The 18,474-nt window shown below is 39.2% G+C and overlaps 1 protein-coding gene across 3 annotated transcripts in view; it reads right to left on the minus strand.

The window, feature by feature from the left end:
- RNF17 (ring finger protein 17) overlaps nucleotides 1-18,474 on the minus strand; it is a 104,606-nt gene that overhangs the window by 42,590 nt on the left and 43,542 nt on the right. For all 3 annotated transcript variants that reach the window (XM_032260066.1, XM_032260065.1, XM_032260067.1), the window contains 3 exons: nucleotides 12,646-12,799; nucleotides 8,158-8,273; nucleotides 6,757-6,877 (listed from right to left, as the gene is read on the minus strand). In XM_032260066.1, the coding sequence (XP_032115957.1) occupies nucleotides 6,757-6,877; nucleotides 8,158-8,273; nucleotides 12,646-12,799 (391 nt within the window). The remainder of the gene's footprint in view (nucleotides 1-6,756; nucleotides 6,878-8,157; nucleotides 8,274-12,645; nucleotides 12,800-18,474) is intronic.

The following is an 18,474-nucleotide window of genomic DNA, read 5'->3' on the forward strand; positions in this document are numbered from 1 at the left end:
GCTGAAGACTGTTGTTCACATTTTTTTTTTGTCCCACGGGGTGTTCCCTTGATGTAGTACTCTCCCCCTTTTCCTATGAATGTGGCTTCCTATGAGCTGAACTGCAGTGATTGTTGTCTCTTTCTGGCCTAGCCACCCAGAGAGTCTATCCGGTTCTGGACTGGTACTGGAGGTTGCCTGCACAGAGTCCTATGACGTGAACCACCTATGGGTCTCTCAGCCATGGATACCAGTGCCTGTTCTGGTCAAGGTAGCAGTGGGCTGCAATGGGCTCCATGAGGGTTCTTAGCTTTGGTGGTTTAATGCTCTATGTTTGTGCTGGTTAGCCTCCTGATAAGCAGTGGCACTTTCCAGAGAGCATCAACTGTGGTAGTATGGGAGGAACCAGCAATGGACAGGGCCGTAAAACTCCCAAGATTATATGTCCTTTGTTTTCAGCTACCAGGGTGGATGGGGAGGACCACCAGGTGGGATAGGGCTAGGTGTGTTTGAACTCAGACTCTCGTTGGGTAGATCTTGCTGAGGCTGCTGTGGGGGGTGGGGGCGAGATGCCCAGGTCACTGGAGTTGTATCTAGGAGGACTGTGGTTGCCTCTGCTGAGTCATGCAGGTTGTCACGGAAGTAGGGGAAAGATGGCAGTCACAGGCTTCACCCAGTTCCCACACAAACCAAAAGGCCAGTCTATCTGTGTCCCTACCAACAGCCCCGAGTCTGTGTCTGGGCACAAAGCTACAGGGGTTTGAAAACCTGTCCCAGGCCCTCTGACTCCCAGCTGGGAAAGAAAGGGTTTGGTTACTCGCCTGCCTGTAGAGTCTGCACACCAGATTTGCACCTTTCCCTGAGTTCTGGCCAGGAGGCTTCTCATCCTGCTTAAATTGTTACAAATTTCAGCTAGAGATTTCCTTCTCCCCGGGGAATTTTACCCCCTGTTCCTCTCCCATTGAATCCCTGTGGTGCCAGGCAGGAATGGGCTGCTTAGGGACCCAGTGAGCTTCCAGAGCCTTTCTGTTGCCTCTTCTATCCCTTTATTTCACTTGGCTATCCAAATTGACTCCGCTCCAGGTAAAGTCAGAAACTTCTCCCAGAAACAGACCTTCGGCTTCTCCAGTTCAGGAGAGGAGGGTCTCCCTTTCCCATTTCTGTGGTTGGGGCATGTTGTGATTCACTCAGGGTGGCTGGCAAAATATTACGGGAAGTTAGAAGATTACAGTCTCAAACCTTTTGGAAGGCCGAAATGTTTTAATGGAACAGGCTGAAAGCAGCCGGTTCATTACGTTAGAATTTTGAACCAGTCTTGCATCCATGGGATGAAGCCTGCTTGATCATGGTGCATAAGCTTTTTGATGTGCTGTTGCAACCAGTTTGCCAGTATTTTATTGAAGACTTTTGCATCTATGTTCATCATGGATATTGGCCTGAAGTTTTCTGAATTCACCATATAAACAGAACCAAAGACAAAAACTACAATTATCTCAATAGCTGCAGAGAAGGCCTTTCACAAAATCCAACAGCTCTTTATGCTAGAAACCCTCAATAAACTAGGTATTGATGGAATGTATCTCAAAATAATAAAAGTTATTTATGACAAACCAACAGCCAATATCATACTGAATGGGCAAAACCTGGAAGCATTCCCTTTAAAATCTGGCACTAGACAAGGATGCCCTCTCTCACCACTCCTATTCAATATAGTATTGGAAGTTCTGGCCAGAGCAATCGGGCAAGAAAAAGAAATAAAGGGTATTCAGTTAGGAAAGGAGGAAGTCAAATTGTCTCTATTTGCAGACGACATGATTGTATATTTAGAAGACCCTATTGTCTCAGCCCAAAATCTCCTGAAACTGACAAGCAACTTCAGCAAAGTCTCAGGATACAAAATCAATGTGCAAAAATCACAAGCATTCCTATACACCAATAACAGACTTAAAGAGAGCCAAATCAAGAATGAACTGCCATTCAAAATTGCTACCAAGAGAATAAAATGTCTAGGAATACAACTAACAAAGAATGTAAAGGACCTCTTCAAGGAGAACTACAAACCATTGCTCAATGAAATAGGAGAGGACACAAACAGATGGAGAAACATTCCATGCTCCTGGTTAGGAAGAATCAGTATCATGAAAATGGCCATACTGCCCAAAGTAATTTACAGATTCAACGCTATCCCCATCAAGCTACCAATGACCTTCTGCACAGAACTGGAAAAAACTACCTTAAATTTCACAGGGAACCAAAAGAGTGCCCGCATAGCCAAGTCAATTCTAAGCAAAAAGAACAAACTGGGAGGCCTCACATTACCTCACTTCAAACTATACTAAAAGGCTACAGTAATCAATACAGCATGGTACTGGTACCAAAACAGAGATACAGACCAATGGAACAGAACAGAGGCCTCGGAGGCAACGCCACACATCTACAACCATCTGATCTTTGACAAACCTGACAAAAGCAAGCAATGGGGAAAGGATTCCCTGTTTAATAAATGGTGTTGGGAAAACTGGCTAGCCGTGTGCAGAAAGCAGAAACTGGACCCCTTCCTGACGCCTTACACTAAAATTAACTCCAGATGGATTAAAGACTTAAACATAAGACCTAACACCATAAATACCCTAGAAGAAAATCTAGGCAAAACCATTCAGGACATAGGCACAGGGAAGGACTTCATAAATAAAACACCAAAAGCATTGGCAATGAAAGCCAAAATAGGCAAATGGGACCTAATCAAACTCCACAGTTTCTGCACAGCGAAAGAAACAGTCATTAGAGTGAATTGGCAACCAACAGAATGGGAAAAAAATTTTGCAATCTACCCATATGACAAAGGGCTAATATCCAGAATCTACAAAGAACTAAAACAGGTTTATAAGAAAAAAACAAACAAGCCCATTGAAAAATGGGTGAAGGATATGAACAGACACTTCACAAAAGAAGACATATATGAGGCCAATAAACATGAAAAAATGCTCATCATCACTGGTCATTAGAGAAACGCAAATTAAAACTACATTGAGATACCATTTCACACCAGTTAGAATGGCAATCATTTAAAAAGTGTGGAGACAACAAATGCTGGAGAGTATGTGGAGTAATAGGAACACTTTTACACTGTTGGTAGAAGTGTAAATTAGTTCGACCATTGTGGAAGACAGTGTGGCGATTCCTCAAGGACCTAAAAATAGAAATTCCATTTGACCCAGCAATCCCATTACTGGGTATATATCCAAAGGGTTATAAATCATTCTAGTATAAGGACACATGCACATGAATGTTCATTCTGGCACTGTTTACAATAAATAGTAAAAACTTGGAACCAACCCAAATGCCCATCAATGATAGAATGGACAGGGAAAATGTGGAAGACATACATCATGGAACACTACGCAGCCATAAAAAAACGATGAGTTCGTGTTCTTTGTAGGGACATGGATGAACCTGGAAACCATCATTCTCAGCAAACTGACACAAGAACAGAAAATCAAACACCGCATGTTCTCACTCACAGGCAGGTGTTGAACAATGAGAACATGTGGACACAGGGAGGGGAGCATCACACACACACAGGTATGTTGGGGGAAATAGGGGAGGGACAGCGGGGGATGGGGAGTTGGGGAGGGATAACGTGGGGAGAAATGCCAGATATAGGTGATGGGGAGGAAGGCAGCAAACCACACTGCCACGTGTGTACCTATGAAACAATCTTACATGTTCTTCACATGTACCCCTAAACCTAAAATGCAATTAAAAAAAATAATAATTTTAAGTCATAGAGTGAGATTAGGATAATAAAGCTTCCCCAGCTAAGTCTGTTTACCCCACATTCCTTTGTCCCTACACTCATTTGTTTGCTCATGTAAACTTTGTGCTGTTGGATGACCCTCTCAGGGTGAGGTCAAAGGGGAATTATCTATTAATGGTGTTTACCCTGGGCACCCCTCCAACCGAAAGCTTTTATCACTCATAAAACCACTCTTTTAACCATGTTAATTATCATAAGCATGTTGGCTTAGAACCTCTGTTATTAAATCTATACTGAATTAATGTGAGAAGACACAGGGAGTCATGGCCAGTAAGCTGCAATCGCACTCTGAAAGCAGTGGATGGTGGACCATCTTTAGCCCACTCAAATCACCATACTGGGTGTGAGAGTGCATTCATTCATTTGTCGTTGAGTCAGGGTCTTCAGGACAGACCTCTGCAGGTGGTGATCAACATCCAGGGGCACTCATAGTTTTGAGGGAGTTTCCTGGGTCCTCCAGAAGCAGTCCACTTTCTTCAGGGGGTTTGTTGCTTTTTTTTTTTTTTTTGAGACAAAGTCTTGCTCTGTCACTCAGGCTGGAGTGTGCAGTGGCACAATCTCAACTCACCGCAACATCTGCCTCTGAGGTTCAAATGATTCTCCTGCCTCAGCCTCCCACTGACACTACAGCTGCATGCCACCACATGCAGCTTTATTTTTTTGTATTTTTAGTAGTCAGGTTTTCACCATGTTGGCCAGGCTGGTCTCAAACTCCTGATCTCAGATGTTCCATCCACCTTACCCCCCCACCCCCTACCACAAAATACTGGGATTATAGGCATCGGCCACCACACCTGGCCTAAAGAGCTTTTTTAGGAGTTGAAAAAAAAAAAAAATTCCTGGCTACTTTTCAATGGTCCAGATAAATTATCTAGACACAAAAGGCTAAGCAACACTGAGCCTCAATAAACTTTGATCTCCCTACTTTCCTATCTCTTAACTTTAGTTCTTTGGTTTTATACTTCTTATGCATAAAGTTCTCCCTTCCAATAGGGTCAACTTTCTCTGTGTTCTATACCTTTATCATCTTCCCTGCTCTCTTCCTAATCAAATATAATGTTACCTTAGAAAGCAAATGTCCCTTCCTTTCTAACGAAACAGCGTTATGTATTAATGGCAGGTTCCTGTTCTCAGCTGTGGTAGTTCACTTTATTCTAAAGATCTTGAACTCCCAACTTTACTGCTGTGCAGGTGAATGGGGAAAGACAGCTGTAGTTGGGCAAGGCCTTCTGGCACTCCTTACACATAAGATAATCTAGGTTAATAACTACGCTACAGCTAGTGTTTGGATGTCACTGGTATTAATTAAGTGAGAAAGAAAAAAGAGAAATCAAGGAAGAAACCCAAGAAATCTTGATTGATTGTCCATGGGAGATTATTCTAGGAAGGAGCAAAAACCCCACAGAACACAATGCCTAAACCTGAGAACAGTTATACAAGTTAAAGTTGGCTCAAAATCAGTGGAGACTGTTCAAGGACCAAGAGGTCTTTAATTCATTTGTCCATTTCAGAGACACTAGATACAAAAATTCTATAGGCTAAGGATACAATCTGCATAATCATATGCCTCTTAAATGACACTATTTCTTTAGAACAAGTTATTATTCTGAAGTAAATAAATAATCAAAAATATACTATCATTTCTAGGTTACGACTTTGAGCAATTCATTTCTAAGCTCCGGTTTCCTCAGCGGACAGTCCAATAATTTTATGATAAAAGACATGGATACAGTAAAAACTACCCCTGAAAGTCCTATACGTCTATGCTAAGTAAACACGGTCTCATGTATCCTGCACATATATTCATTAAACCCAACCCAGCCAGTGTGTGTTACAGCTTTGGAACTGATAAAAAAATACCAGATAAAAAATAGATTCCTGGTCAGGCACAGTGGCTAACACCTGTAATCCCAGCACTTTGGGAGGCCAAGGAAGGAGGATTGCTTGAGCCTAAGAGTTCGAGACTGGCCTGAGCAACAAAGTAAGATCCCATCTCTACAAAAAAATTAAAAAAACAATTAGCTGGCCATGGTGGTGTACGCCTGTGGTCTCAGCTACATGGGAGGCTAAGACAGGAGGGGCACTTGAGCCCTGGAGGTTGAAGCTGCAGGGAGCCATTCTTCACAGCTTTGTACTCCACCTTGGGTGACAGAATGAGACCCTGACTCGAAAAACAAAAAAACAAGCCAGATTCCCAATCCCCCTATCTAAAACCCTTGGGGCAGGCATGTTTCAGAATTCAGAATTCTTCTAATTGAGAAAAGAAGCTTGGCACCTATACTGTATATATAGGTATATACTGTATATATACCCCCAGCAGAGTCTGGGGCAGCAGCCCACAAACAAACATTCTCTTGAAGTAAAATATGAATATTCACCACAAAAGAGATAAAGACTATACAGTCTCATGTCAATTCAGAACAAATTTTGCTACTGAACTTTTGATTCTCAGAACCTGTTAGGTTACAAAATTGTGGGCTAGTGGTCAGATTACATTTTGGGCCCAACTGCTCCAAAAAACGAAAAGCTTTGTTCAAAATATGCTGAGAACACACAGTTGAATTTGCTTAAGCCAGTGAGACAAAAACAGCAATCGAAAACGATTTACCAAACATGTCCCACCTCCCCTCTTTGCTGGAAATTAAAAGTTAGCATCTACTATGTCAAAGACAAGGACAGAGCACTAGCAAAAACGCAAACAAATAAAAGAAGTTAATTCCTGGCTTTAGGGCTTTCAAGCGGTCATGTCAAAGATAACTTAATCTTTATTGTGATTTTTGCCCTGATGACTTTAAGACCTCACAAAAGACATAATTCCATTGTACCTAATTCTCAACAAATCATCTCTCTCACCACTACTACTGATGGCACACTGAATTTATTCTAAGATTTGAAAAGTGTTATTCATGTTATTATTTAAAATTATATGTGATTACATAACAAGTAAAAATGGAACTTACTGATAACTGAACATATCATAAATTTATCTTGAGCCTTTTGTTCAAATTTTTCTTTAGCTTCTTTGGACCACTGCATTGCCCTTTTATATGGTTCAATATAGGCCAGCTTACATTTAATTGCCTGTGTCAGACAAAATTCCACCATTAAGATAAAAATTCAATTTCTACCTACTTTTTGGAATTAAAGTTTTATGTAAGTGTGTACAAAACTAATCTTTATATTTGAATTTAATACATATTAGAAATATATGATGTGTGAAGGAGTCTGTAAAAGCACTTTATAAACACAAATCATTGAAATTAGCAGAGAATTTGGCTAAATGAACTGCTGTACATTCACATACTAGAATAACAAGCGTTCATTAAAGTTACTTATGATACATTAATTACTTGTACAGGATGATTTATAGTCTGATTCTATAACTGTTGAAAACACAGAAGATTCATCTAGAAGTATACATAACAAAAATATTGAACAATGATTGAGTGATTCTCCCTTTTGCTCATTTCTTTTGGGTTTTGTTTTTTTGTTTTGTTTTGTTTTGTTTTTAGATGGAGTCTCGCCCTGTCACCCAGGCTGGAGTGCAATGGAAGGATCTCGACTCACTGCAACCTCCGCTTCCCGGGTTCAAGTGATTCTCCTGCCTCAGCCTCCCGAATAGCTGGGATTACAGGCATGCACCACCATGTCCAGCTAATTTTTTGTATCTTTTTAGTAGAGGCAGGGTTTCTACTAAACCCCGTTGGCCAGTCTGGTCTTGAACTTTTGACCTTGTGACCCACGTGTCTTGGCCTCCCAAGGTGTTGGGATTATAGCCATAAGCCACCAAGCCTGCTTATTTGTATTTTAAAGTTTTTTTTTTTAATAATACTACAGATTTCCTAAAATGAAAAACATGACTTAAAAACAACAGAGAGTATATAATTAGAAAATAAGGCCTGTTCTTACCCTTCTTTCAGAATACTACCACTCCCCAGAGATAAGCAAGGTTCAGAGTCTTTTTTTTTACATATTGTCCCGGGCTTCTCTATTGCAAACACATACATACTTAAGCATAAATGTGATCACAGTGAAAAGTACCTCTGAGATAAGCATTTTTACCTTGATATATCATGAACATGACTCTTACCAAATATAGGATCTCAAAATGATATATTAAAAGCTGTCAACAAGTACTTAAGACACAAATGTACATGGTTAATGTTTTAATATGGTTATTTACCATGATATACATATTACTTCTTCAGTAGTAACCATAGCAATATTTATCTACAGTCCTTGTATCAGAAACTAGACAAAAATGGTAGTTAACATTTCTATGGTGAAAATAGCTTCTAAAAATACTTCTGTATTCCTGTATGCTAATATTCCAGCTCTAGAATTCATAATAAGTAGATTACCTTTTCTGGGGGATTCAGAAACTCATCTTTTATTTTACGGATGTCTTTAATTGTTATTTTTGCAGTATTACCGAAGTCCACATATTTAACTTCAACTTCCCGATGTCCAGGCAATCCTTGAAAAATTATGAAATCAGAAATTACAAACCTGGAAAGCAAATAGAATTATCTAGAAAAATTTAGATTGGTTTATAGTCAACTAGATTAGAATACTTTTAGGTTCAATATACAAATTTAACTACTAATTTTTTAAAATGTAAAATATATTTCAAATATGTGAACCTCGAAATCATCCATAATGCAAACTTGTAAGAATTAAAAACTAGCATTTTTAAGATATTCGAAGGATATGAATATATGATAACAAAATCATATGGCAGGTGGTATAAAAGTTAATAAATAGGCTTTGAGTCAGACTAACTAGTTTAGAACTCTAGCTCCATCACACTAAAATTCTATGTGACCTCAAGGAAGCTAATTAATATCTCTAAGATATTACCCTGAGCAAGTTGCTTTTCCTAAACCTCATTACTTCATCTGTAAAAGGGGTATACCAATATAATCTAATTTTGTAAGACTTTTTGGAGGATTCGCCTATTTAAAAAGCACAAGGTACAAAGTGAGCACTTAATACAGGTTTATTGTTAGTCAATATAGTTTATCAAACAAGGCAAAAGATTCAACAATCAAACTAAAGATTCATTCATATAACAATATCTGTGAATTTTTGAAAAAACATACTTGGGCATATTGCAAAAAAGCAAGTAGAGACAGACCTCTATGTCAGTCTAGTCTCTGTACTTTAAAGAAATCTCTGGAAGTTTCAAACACACAGAAGTTTTAAAGAAAGACCTACCTCATGCTAACGTGAGTATTCGAAAATACTCAAAATACATGGTTTTCAAAGTTAAAGACTAATACCATTTATATCATTTTAATATGGAAAAATGTCCAGTATTCTGTGCTCCTTGGCAGAAGTAGAAGCAAGTGGCACAGCACTAGCACTCACTCAAAATGAGACTTCAAACAACATAGGCCCTACAGTAGGAGATATCCATGATAATTGAGAAGATATGTATTATTATAAGGCCAAAAGATGGGGGAACATCTCCGCACTTCCACTGGAATCCCCCTACTAGAAGGATGGTCTCAACTCTACCAACGCCATTAGATTCTTACTCTTCGTAAAGTCTCTGAATGGAAATCTAGTTTTAAACAAATAGATGGATATGGAATGTAATGTAAAGAACGTTACTGTTTTATCCACATTATCACAAGAACAGAGTCAGACATGGAAGGTCTCAAATTTCCCCATTTATGTTCTCTGAGGAAACTACTGGAAGATGGCTCCACACAGAAAATGGAATTAAACTGAAGAGGTAAACATGGCATCCAGAAAACAAGGGATCCAATACTGGAGAACAATGACATGTATGGTCAACCGAAATAAATTTCCAGAATAAAAAATGTGTAGTAAGCCTAGAGGGCAAGCAGACCAATTGGAGAAGATAAAGGATGTTTTTGGCCACACGTGATGGCTCACACCTGTAATTTCAGTGCTTTGGGAGGCCAAGGCAGGAGGATCGTTTGAGCCCATGAGTTTGACCCCATCTCTACAGAAAATAAATTAGCCAGGCATGGTGGCAAGTGCCTGTAGTCCCAGCTACTCAGGGGGCTGAGGTGGGAGGATTGCTTGAGCCCAGGAGGTGGAGGTTCCAGTGAGCCATGATCATGTTCCACTGCACTCTAGCCTATGTGACAGAGCAAGACCATCTTAAAAAGGATGTTTTCATGGTTGGAAAAAAAAAAAAAGATCAAACTAACATTTATCTTGAGAAGTCTAATCATGTGGAAAATTGTTTCAAACTATTAAAAATACGCTCACAAATGGAAAGAAAATAAAGCAAGTGAAAAGTGAACATAATTATGAACTCACAATAGAATTAAACAAAGTATACTTTATGTCTTTACTTACACAGAATGTGAATCTAATGAAAATCTGTGATACAACTATAGAAAAGAGAGAAATGAGGACAAAAGGGCCATGGAGATCCAAAACTTGTCTAACAGAATAACAGGTAATATCTAAAACTAAAGTGTCAACTTAAGTATTACATATTATTAGAAGAAATAACCCAATAAATAACAAAACAGCATAAAAAATGAGAAATAATTGCCTTCAAAGAGGGAAGTGGAGTGTGTTTTTCAGCATATTTAACTTTTAAATCAGGCAGATAAAAACAAGCTACTATTCACCAAACCAAGTATCATCTTCAAGGTGGAGTTCAACCGGGCCACAGAAGGCACAGGAAAATGGGCCAAACAAATCACTGATACATTTCTATTAGCACCCCAAAAGTGATGCTAACAGAAATGAAGAAGTAGAATTAGCACCATGGACACTCCATCTTCTCCAAGATGGGCCTTACTGTTCACCAAACAGATATGATTTTCAAGCCAATCATCCTAATTTGAAAAGCAGCTGCAAAGTCCTTAGTGCCGTGAAAAATGCCTTTGTTTGCTCCAAAGATATTTACCAAACTATACAGCGTTATCTTCATTGCAATAGTTCGAATGTTTTTGTCTCTAACATTCATGTTGAAACTTAACCTCTATTGCAGCAGTACTTGGGAGGTGAATAAGTCATGAGGGCTCTGCCCTCATAAATGGGATTAGGTACCCTTAAAAAAGGGCTTGGGGATGGGAGTTTGCCTTTCTTTTTTGAACTTATGGAATCAGAGGACACAGCACCAAGGCATTATTTTGGAAACAGAGACTAAGCCCTCAATATAACAGTGCCTCGATCTTGGGACTTTTTAGACTCCAGAACTGAGAAGTTAATTTCTATTGTTTATAAACTACCCAGTCTGTCGTATTTTATTACAGCAGCACAAACAGACTAAGACATTGATAAGAACCACATTTGAAAATTTTTAGTTAGTTCAAGTCACGAACTACTAACAAAATTAAACTCAATGGTGACAAATGAAGGATAGAAAGCTCAGGATGAAAGAATAGTTTCAACACAAACAGAACTGGTTATATATTAGGAGTAACTTGTAAAGATCTTACATTATCTTAATAATGGAAAAAACATTTTAAACAGTGTCAAACTAAATTTTAAAAAATTTTGCTGGGCACAGTGGCTCACACCTGTAATCCTAGCACTTTCAGAGGCCGAGGCAGGCGGATTATTTGAGATCAGGAGTTCAAGACCAGCCTGACCAACACAGCGAAAACCCGTCTGTACTAAAAATACAAAAAAAATTAGCCGAGTGTAGTGGCACGTGCCTGTAATCCCAGCTACTTAGGAGGCTGAGGCAGGAGAATCACTTGAACCCAGGAAGCCGAGGTTGCAGTGAGCCAACATCAAGATCGCGGCATTGCATTCCAGCCTGGGCAACAAGAGCGAAACTCCAACTAAAAAAAAAAAAAAGAAAAACTGAGAAAACAAAAAAAAATTTTTTTTTTTTTTTTTTTTTCTTTTGAGACAGAGCCTTACTCTGACACCCAGGCTGGAGTGCAGTGGCACGATCTTGGCTCACTACAACCCCTGCCTCCTGGGTTCAAGTGATTCTCCTGCCTCAGCCTCCCAGGGATTACAGGCAAGTGCCACCACGCCCAGCTAATTTTTATTTTTATTTTTAGTAGAGACGGGGTTTCACCATATTGACCAGGTTGGTCTCAAACTCCTGACCTCAGGTGATCAGCCTGCCTTGACCTCCCAAAGTACTAGGATTACAGGTGTGAGCCACTGCACCTGGACTTTCACCCTCTCAATAATAATAATAAAAAAAAGACACATCTACAAACTAGAAAGCATGTAAAAGAAACAACACAATGGGTTAAACTAGTTATGGTATATCTAATTTCATAAACCACAAAGGCTTAGTCTGTAATGTTCTCTCTTAGCCAATGCTGAGAATAATAAACTTTACTATTTTTGTTGCTAATACCTCCATTTTCATAAATCTTCTGTCTTCAATACCATTTTCTATTCTTCCCATTATTTCATAAGTTGAATCAACTACTTAAGGAGGATATAGAAAAAGTAGAAAAAAAAAAACCAAGAAAACTAGCAGTTTGGTCAATAATTTCCAGGAAAGAAGAATATATTAAAATTGAAGGGAAGCAGACAGAACACAAAGGACTTACCTTTAATTTGTACCTTGACAATCAAAATAGCATGGGACAAACAGTCAACATAAAGCTAGAGTTCACCAGTTTTTGAATAATTAATTTCTGTTGCTTGTTCTATCTATACTAGTTTTCCAGCAAGATTCCCAATGGTTAAGTCCTAGTCAAGTAAAACAAAATCTCAGGAGACAGATTCACCTTTTAGCATTATCACTAGCTTTCTAAAGAGAGATGACAGAGCAAACGGTAAGATCAAATAGTATCACTTCCAAGACTGAATTGGTACCAACTCAAATGACATTAGTTTTGAAGTATAACATTTCCCTGTAGAAACAGCTAGCATTCTCCTACCGATAACTTTTGCTCGGTACCAAATTCCATCTTCAAATTTAGCTACACAGGCTTGATCTTGAACTGGACAGAGGATTTCCAGATTTTCTCCATCTTCATTTTTATAGAAATCCTCGATTGTCTTCAATAGAGGTAAAAAATCCACAGCCTCTAGCTAGCAAATAAAGGGATAAAGCACTATCATTTCACAGAAACTTAAAATGTAAGTGTTGAATGAATTACAAGCACTGTCATTAAAATTATGAAACATTAAAACCTGACTTGAATATAAATCAACTGTTACGTAATTTATTTTACAAAATTTTGTTGCAGAACCAGTATAGAAAATTTTTATTGACATAAAAATAAAGTCACATATATTCTACCAGATAACTTAGTGTATATTCTCAAGATTTTTCTATACATATACACACACTCCCTGTATATTTTTTACCAAAACTAGACTTTACCATACAATCACTTACATTTTTCTATCATTTCTCATCTTTTCTATTTCACTAACTGTTCCTACTAGTATATCTAGATCGCATTTAGTTTGCCTTAATTGATCCAAATCCATATCCAAACCAAGATTATATATTGCTTCTGATTGTTATCTCCATAACTCTTTTATAATCTAGTACAATCCTCTACATTTTTTTTTTTTTTTGACAGAGTTTCACTCTTGTTGCCCAGGCTGGAGTGCAATGGTATGATCTAGGCTCACTGCAACCTCCTCCTCCTGGGTTCAAGCAATTATCCTGCCTCAGCCTCCCAAGTAGCTGGAATTACAGGCATGCGCCACTAAGCCTGGCTAATTTTGTATTTTTAGTAGATATAGGGTTTCTCCATGTTGGTCAAGCTGGTCTTTAACTCCCAACCTCAGGTGATCTGCCCACTTCAGCCTCCCAGAGTGCTGAGATTACAGGTGTGAGCCACTGTGCCCAGCCCAGTCCTCTACTTTTAATGAACATGTGTTACTGAAGATAACCAGCTTATTTCTCTGCAGAATGCCCCACATCTTATGGATTTATGTGGTTATATCCTCATGCTGTTATTTAGCTTATTTCTCCATAGAGTAAGGTCTAGCTACTGCAGTTTCCAAAGGCTGAGAGTTATTACTAAGGGTTTGATGGATCCAAGGCAAATCTTTTTGGTAGGCTGTCATAGGTGTTTTTTTCCTACCCAGGTTGCAACACTTCAAGCTCTAGTACTTAATGACTATTAATATGATAAATTCATCGATTGATTGTGTAGTGATGATCCTGACCCCTTCTCAATGTGCAGTTCTGTTTATGCCCTTGTAGTAACCAAGTCTTCAGAATTTATGTGGTGTTACTTTGGCATTATATGAATATCCAGTTTCTAATCAGCCATCCATCTTAATGTGAGCTGATAATGCTTCCTTAAATCAATAATAATTCAGTAGGGTTTATGTAATGATTGCATTCTTTAGTAACACAGAGCTTTCTCTTATTAAATGGTGCCATCTGGTATAATTTTTAAAAATAGTTTCTAAAGTTTCCTATGCTACTAAAGAAAAAGAATCAAGGATTATACTTTATTTCTCCGAATACCAATTCTTTTTTTTTTTTTTTTTTTTGAGACGGAGTTTCACTCATGTTACCCAGGTTGGAGTGCAATGGCGCGATCTTGGCTCACCGCAACCTCCGCCTCCTGGGTTCAGGCAATTCTCCTGCCTCAGCCTCCTGAGTAGCTGAGATTACAGGCACGTGCCACCATGCCCAGCTAATTTTTTGTATTTTTAGTAGAGACGGGGTTTCACCATGTTGACTAGGATGGTCTCGATCTCTTGACCTCGTGATCCACCTGCCTCGGCCTCCCAAAGTGCTGGGATTACAGGCTTGAGCCACCGTGCCCGGCCCGAATACCAATTCTTAATGTTAAAAAATATTTTGAAATCCATCTCCATGGGAAAAATGAGTTTTTTCTCTTGTGAATAATGCAAGTGAAAATTTTCTGAATTCCTATCTTATTTCATTTAAATTACTTTAAAACTACTTTTAACTTTCATTTTTAAGTAGATACTATGCAAATTCATCCATTAACAGGTAAGCCAGAATGAACATTTAAAAATTCAGCAGAGGAATGACACCAACAAAATAGCAGATTAGGAAGCTTCAGGTTCTTGATCCAACACAGAAATGTTGATAAAATGAGGAAGTGTCTGAAGCAACTTTATTAGATAAGATCTCTAGAAAGCAATCCAAAGTTTACAGTAACCAAGAGGCCTAATCAAGTAAAAGCAGTTTTCTAAATGGTAGGAAAGTTTTGTGGCATTTTTACTCGCCTTCACCCTACCCTCTCCCCCAGAATGACAATGCTCCTGGTCTTAAGCAGTGGCAGTCCAGTTCTCAGTTCCCTCCCTTGAACCAGAGTTTATATGCAAAGTATGGTGCAGAGCAGAACTTATATGCAAATTACTGTGCATATGTATCCTAAGTCTGGGAGATACAGGAAAGACTAATGCAAAGAGCTAGTTTTTGTTTCATATAACTTGAAAAACAGGCAGAAAGAATTGCAGGGATGACCTGTAAAAGTGGCAAAGGGGACTACGAGCCCAGCTGCTTGGAAGAAAAGCTTATGAATGGAAAAATACAATAGACCATCTAAGGCCAGGAGGAGAATCTGGGGTGAGAATCTTTATGAAATTAGGACATTCAAAAGCAGTCACATATATGGTAGAATTAGAAAGCCACGTCTGCCCTGACAAGATGCATGCTCATAAAAGAAATGAAAAGACCTTAAACTTTGATCTCAGGCTGATACCTAACCTCAGCCTATCTTAATGGTGAAGTGTCCCACCAAAGAGCTAATCTGCAAAGTCTAGGAAAGATGGTACCTTTCTCTTTCTCCCAGTGTCTCGTTTGCTTCAGCTCCTGACATTCAAGGAACTCTGTCAATCATTAGCTGAGCACAAGCCAAAGAAACAAGAGACTTTAGTGATCACACATGACAAGGAATGGTCTTTGAAAAAAGTTTGGAAAAGTACCAAAACAAATGAACTACTACAACCTTTAAAACAACTCTCTTAATCCCAAACAAGAGCTATGGGTGTTCATCACCACTATTACCTGCCTTACAAGAAATTCTACGAGTTCTTCAAGTTAAAATGAAAGGACATTAACATGAAAACATATGAAAGTATGAAACTAACTGTAAAGATATACACAAAGTATCAAGGATTCCTGAAGTAAGCAGTAATCTGAAACGGGACCAAACAGGGCTTGCAGGTACTGACTGATACCAGGAGTTTCTGTGTCACCGCATGAGGAACCTCTGTCATTTCCTTTTATATTCATGATCCTTTAGGTTTCATTTCATACAGATATAGGAGTTAAAAAGAAATTACTGAAGCCAGGTGCACTGGCTCTCATCTAAAATCCCATCACTTTGGGAGGCTGAGGCAGGCAGATCACCTGAGTTCAGGAATTCGAGACCAGCCTGGCCAACTTGGTGAAACCGCACCTCTACTAAAAATACAAAATAAGCCACGTGTGGTGGCACACACATGTAATCCAGCTACTTGGGAGGCTGAGGTAGGAGAATTGCTTAAACCTGAGAGGTGGAGGTTGCAGTGAGCAAAGATCAGGCCACTGCACTCCAGCCTGGGTGACAGAGTGAGATTTCATGTCAAAAAAAAAGAAAGAAATTACTTAGTGAGAGTATAGGAAGGAGTTCTCGGCAAGGATTTCCTTTTTAATGAAGAGCAGCCCCTAAGTCATCTTCTAACAAAGAGTAGCCTGTAAAACCGAGCTGCAAACACAGATACCGACAGTTGTGCCAATCCTGTTCAAAATGGCGGCTCCATCCTCCCTTCTCTTCCTTGCCAGCCACACGTACAGTAAGAGCAGACAAGATGGTGCCAGTCAAGTGGAAAGCCCATTTGTGTAAGATTAGGGTGGGGTGGCCAGCCTTTCCAGTGTGCTATATAAACATCATAACTGAATGAACCAATCTGTGGGCCCTACATAAATCAGACACCACCTCTTCGAGCCTCCCAATAAAATCTGGCACGTCCACCACCAGCTAGTCTTTCCCTTTCAGAAGCCCATCTCTCTCACTAAAGAGAGAGCTGTTCTCCTTTCTCTTTCTTCTGCCTACTAAACCTCGGCTCCTAAACTCCTCGTGTGTGTCCATGTCCTAAACTCTCTTGGCACGAGATGACGAACCTGGGTTACCCCAGACAACGAAGTCACTTCAATATTTTCTGTAATATCTTTTATAAAGAAAATGGAGACACGTGCAACCAGAAAAAAACCGCAAATCAAAAATACTCAACAGTCTTTAAATATGTTAAAAGGACTACAGAAAACCAAAGAGCTAAAGAAAATTAGGAAAATGATATAGGAATAAAATGAGAATATCAACAAGATATACAAATCATAAAAAGGAAATTCTGGAGCTCAACAGTACAACAACTAAGGAGAAAAAATTAAATAGAGGGGTTCAAAAGCAGCACTGAGTGGAAGGAAGAAAAATAATCAGTGAACCTGAAGATAAGAAAATTTAAATATCAAGTCTGAGAAGCAAGAACGGAGGGAAGTGAACAGAACCTAAGGGACCTCAAGTGAACCAACATAGACATGATGGAAGTCACAGGAGGAGGAGAAAGAAAAGGGGGCAAAAAATTACTTTTAAAAATGGCAGAAAATGTCTCAAATTTAAAGAAAGACATGAATCTATAAATCCAATGAGTCTAATGTTAGAGGTTGATTTGTATCTTCCCCCAAAGATATGTTGGCGAGCTATAATCTCCAGTACCTCAAATATGACCTTATTTGGATATAAGGTCATATTAATATAATCACATTAAAATGAGGTCATTAGGATGGGTCCTAAATCAATATGATTAATGTCTTTATAAAAACAGCAAAATTTGGGTACTGAGACAAATATACAAGAAGAACTCCATGTGAAGATGAAGGGAAAGATCAGGGTGATGCAGCAAAGGCCAAGGTGCACAAAAGATTGCCAGCAAACCGCCAAAATCTAGAGGAGAGAGAGGAAATAAATTTTCCCTCACAGCCCTCAGAAGAAATCAACCTTTCTGACAAACTGATCTCAGACTTCTAGACTCCAAAACTGTTGACAATAAATTCTGTTGTTTAAGCTACCCAATTAATAGTAATTTGTTACAGCAGCTCCAGGGAACTAAGACAGTATTAGACTCCAAATAGGATAAACCCAAGGAGTCATACACCAAGACACATTATAGTCAAATTCTTAAAAAGACAAAGCCAAAGAGAAATCTGGAAAGCAGCAAGAGAGAAGCAACATGTCATATACAAAGAGGCTCAATAAGATTACAAATATTAGAAATCTTGGCAGCCAGGCCGGGAGCAGTGGCTCACGGCTGTAATCCCAGCACTCTGGGAGGCCGAGGCGGGCGGATCACTTGAGGTTAGGAGCTCAAGACCAGCCTGGCCAACATAGCCAAACCCCATCTCTACTGAAAATACAAAAATTAGCCAGGCGTGGTGGTGCATGCCAGTAATCTCAGATACTTGGAAGGCTGAAGCAAAAGAACTGCTTGAGCCTGGGAGGCAGAGGTTGCAGTGAGCCAAGATCACACTACTCTACTCCAGCCTGGGTGATAGAGTGAAACTTGTCTCAAAAAAAAAAAAAAAAAAAAAAAAAGGCCAAGCATGGTGACTCACACCTGTAAATCCAGCACTTTCGGAGGCCAAAGCGGGTGGATCGCCTGAGGTAAGGAGTTCTAAATCAGCCTAGTCAACATGGTGAAATTCCATCTGTACTAAAAACACAAAATTAGCCAGACATGGTAGTCCCAAGATCAGTCCACTGCACTCCAGCCTAGGCAACAGA

This window comes from Sapajus apella, unplaced genomic scaffold (genome assembly GCF_009761245.1).
Source record: "Sapajus apella isolate SASKATOON/1434 unplaced genomic scaffold, GSC_monkey_1.0 scaffold114, whole genome shotgun sequence".
Lineage (NCBI taxonomy): Eukaryota > Metazoa > Chordata > Mammalia > Primates > Cebidae > Sapajus > Sapajus apella.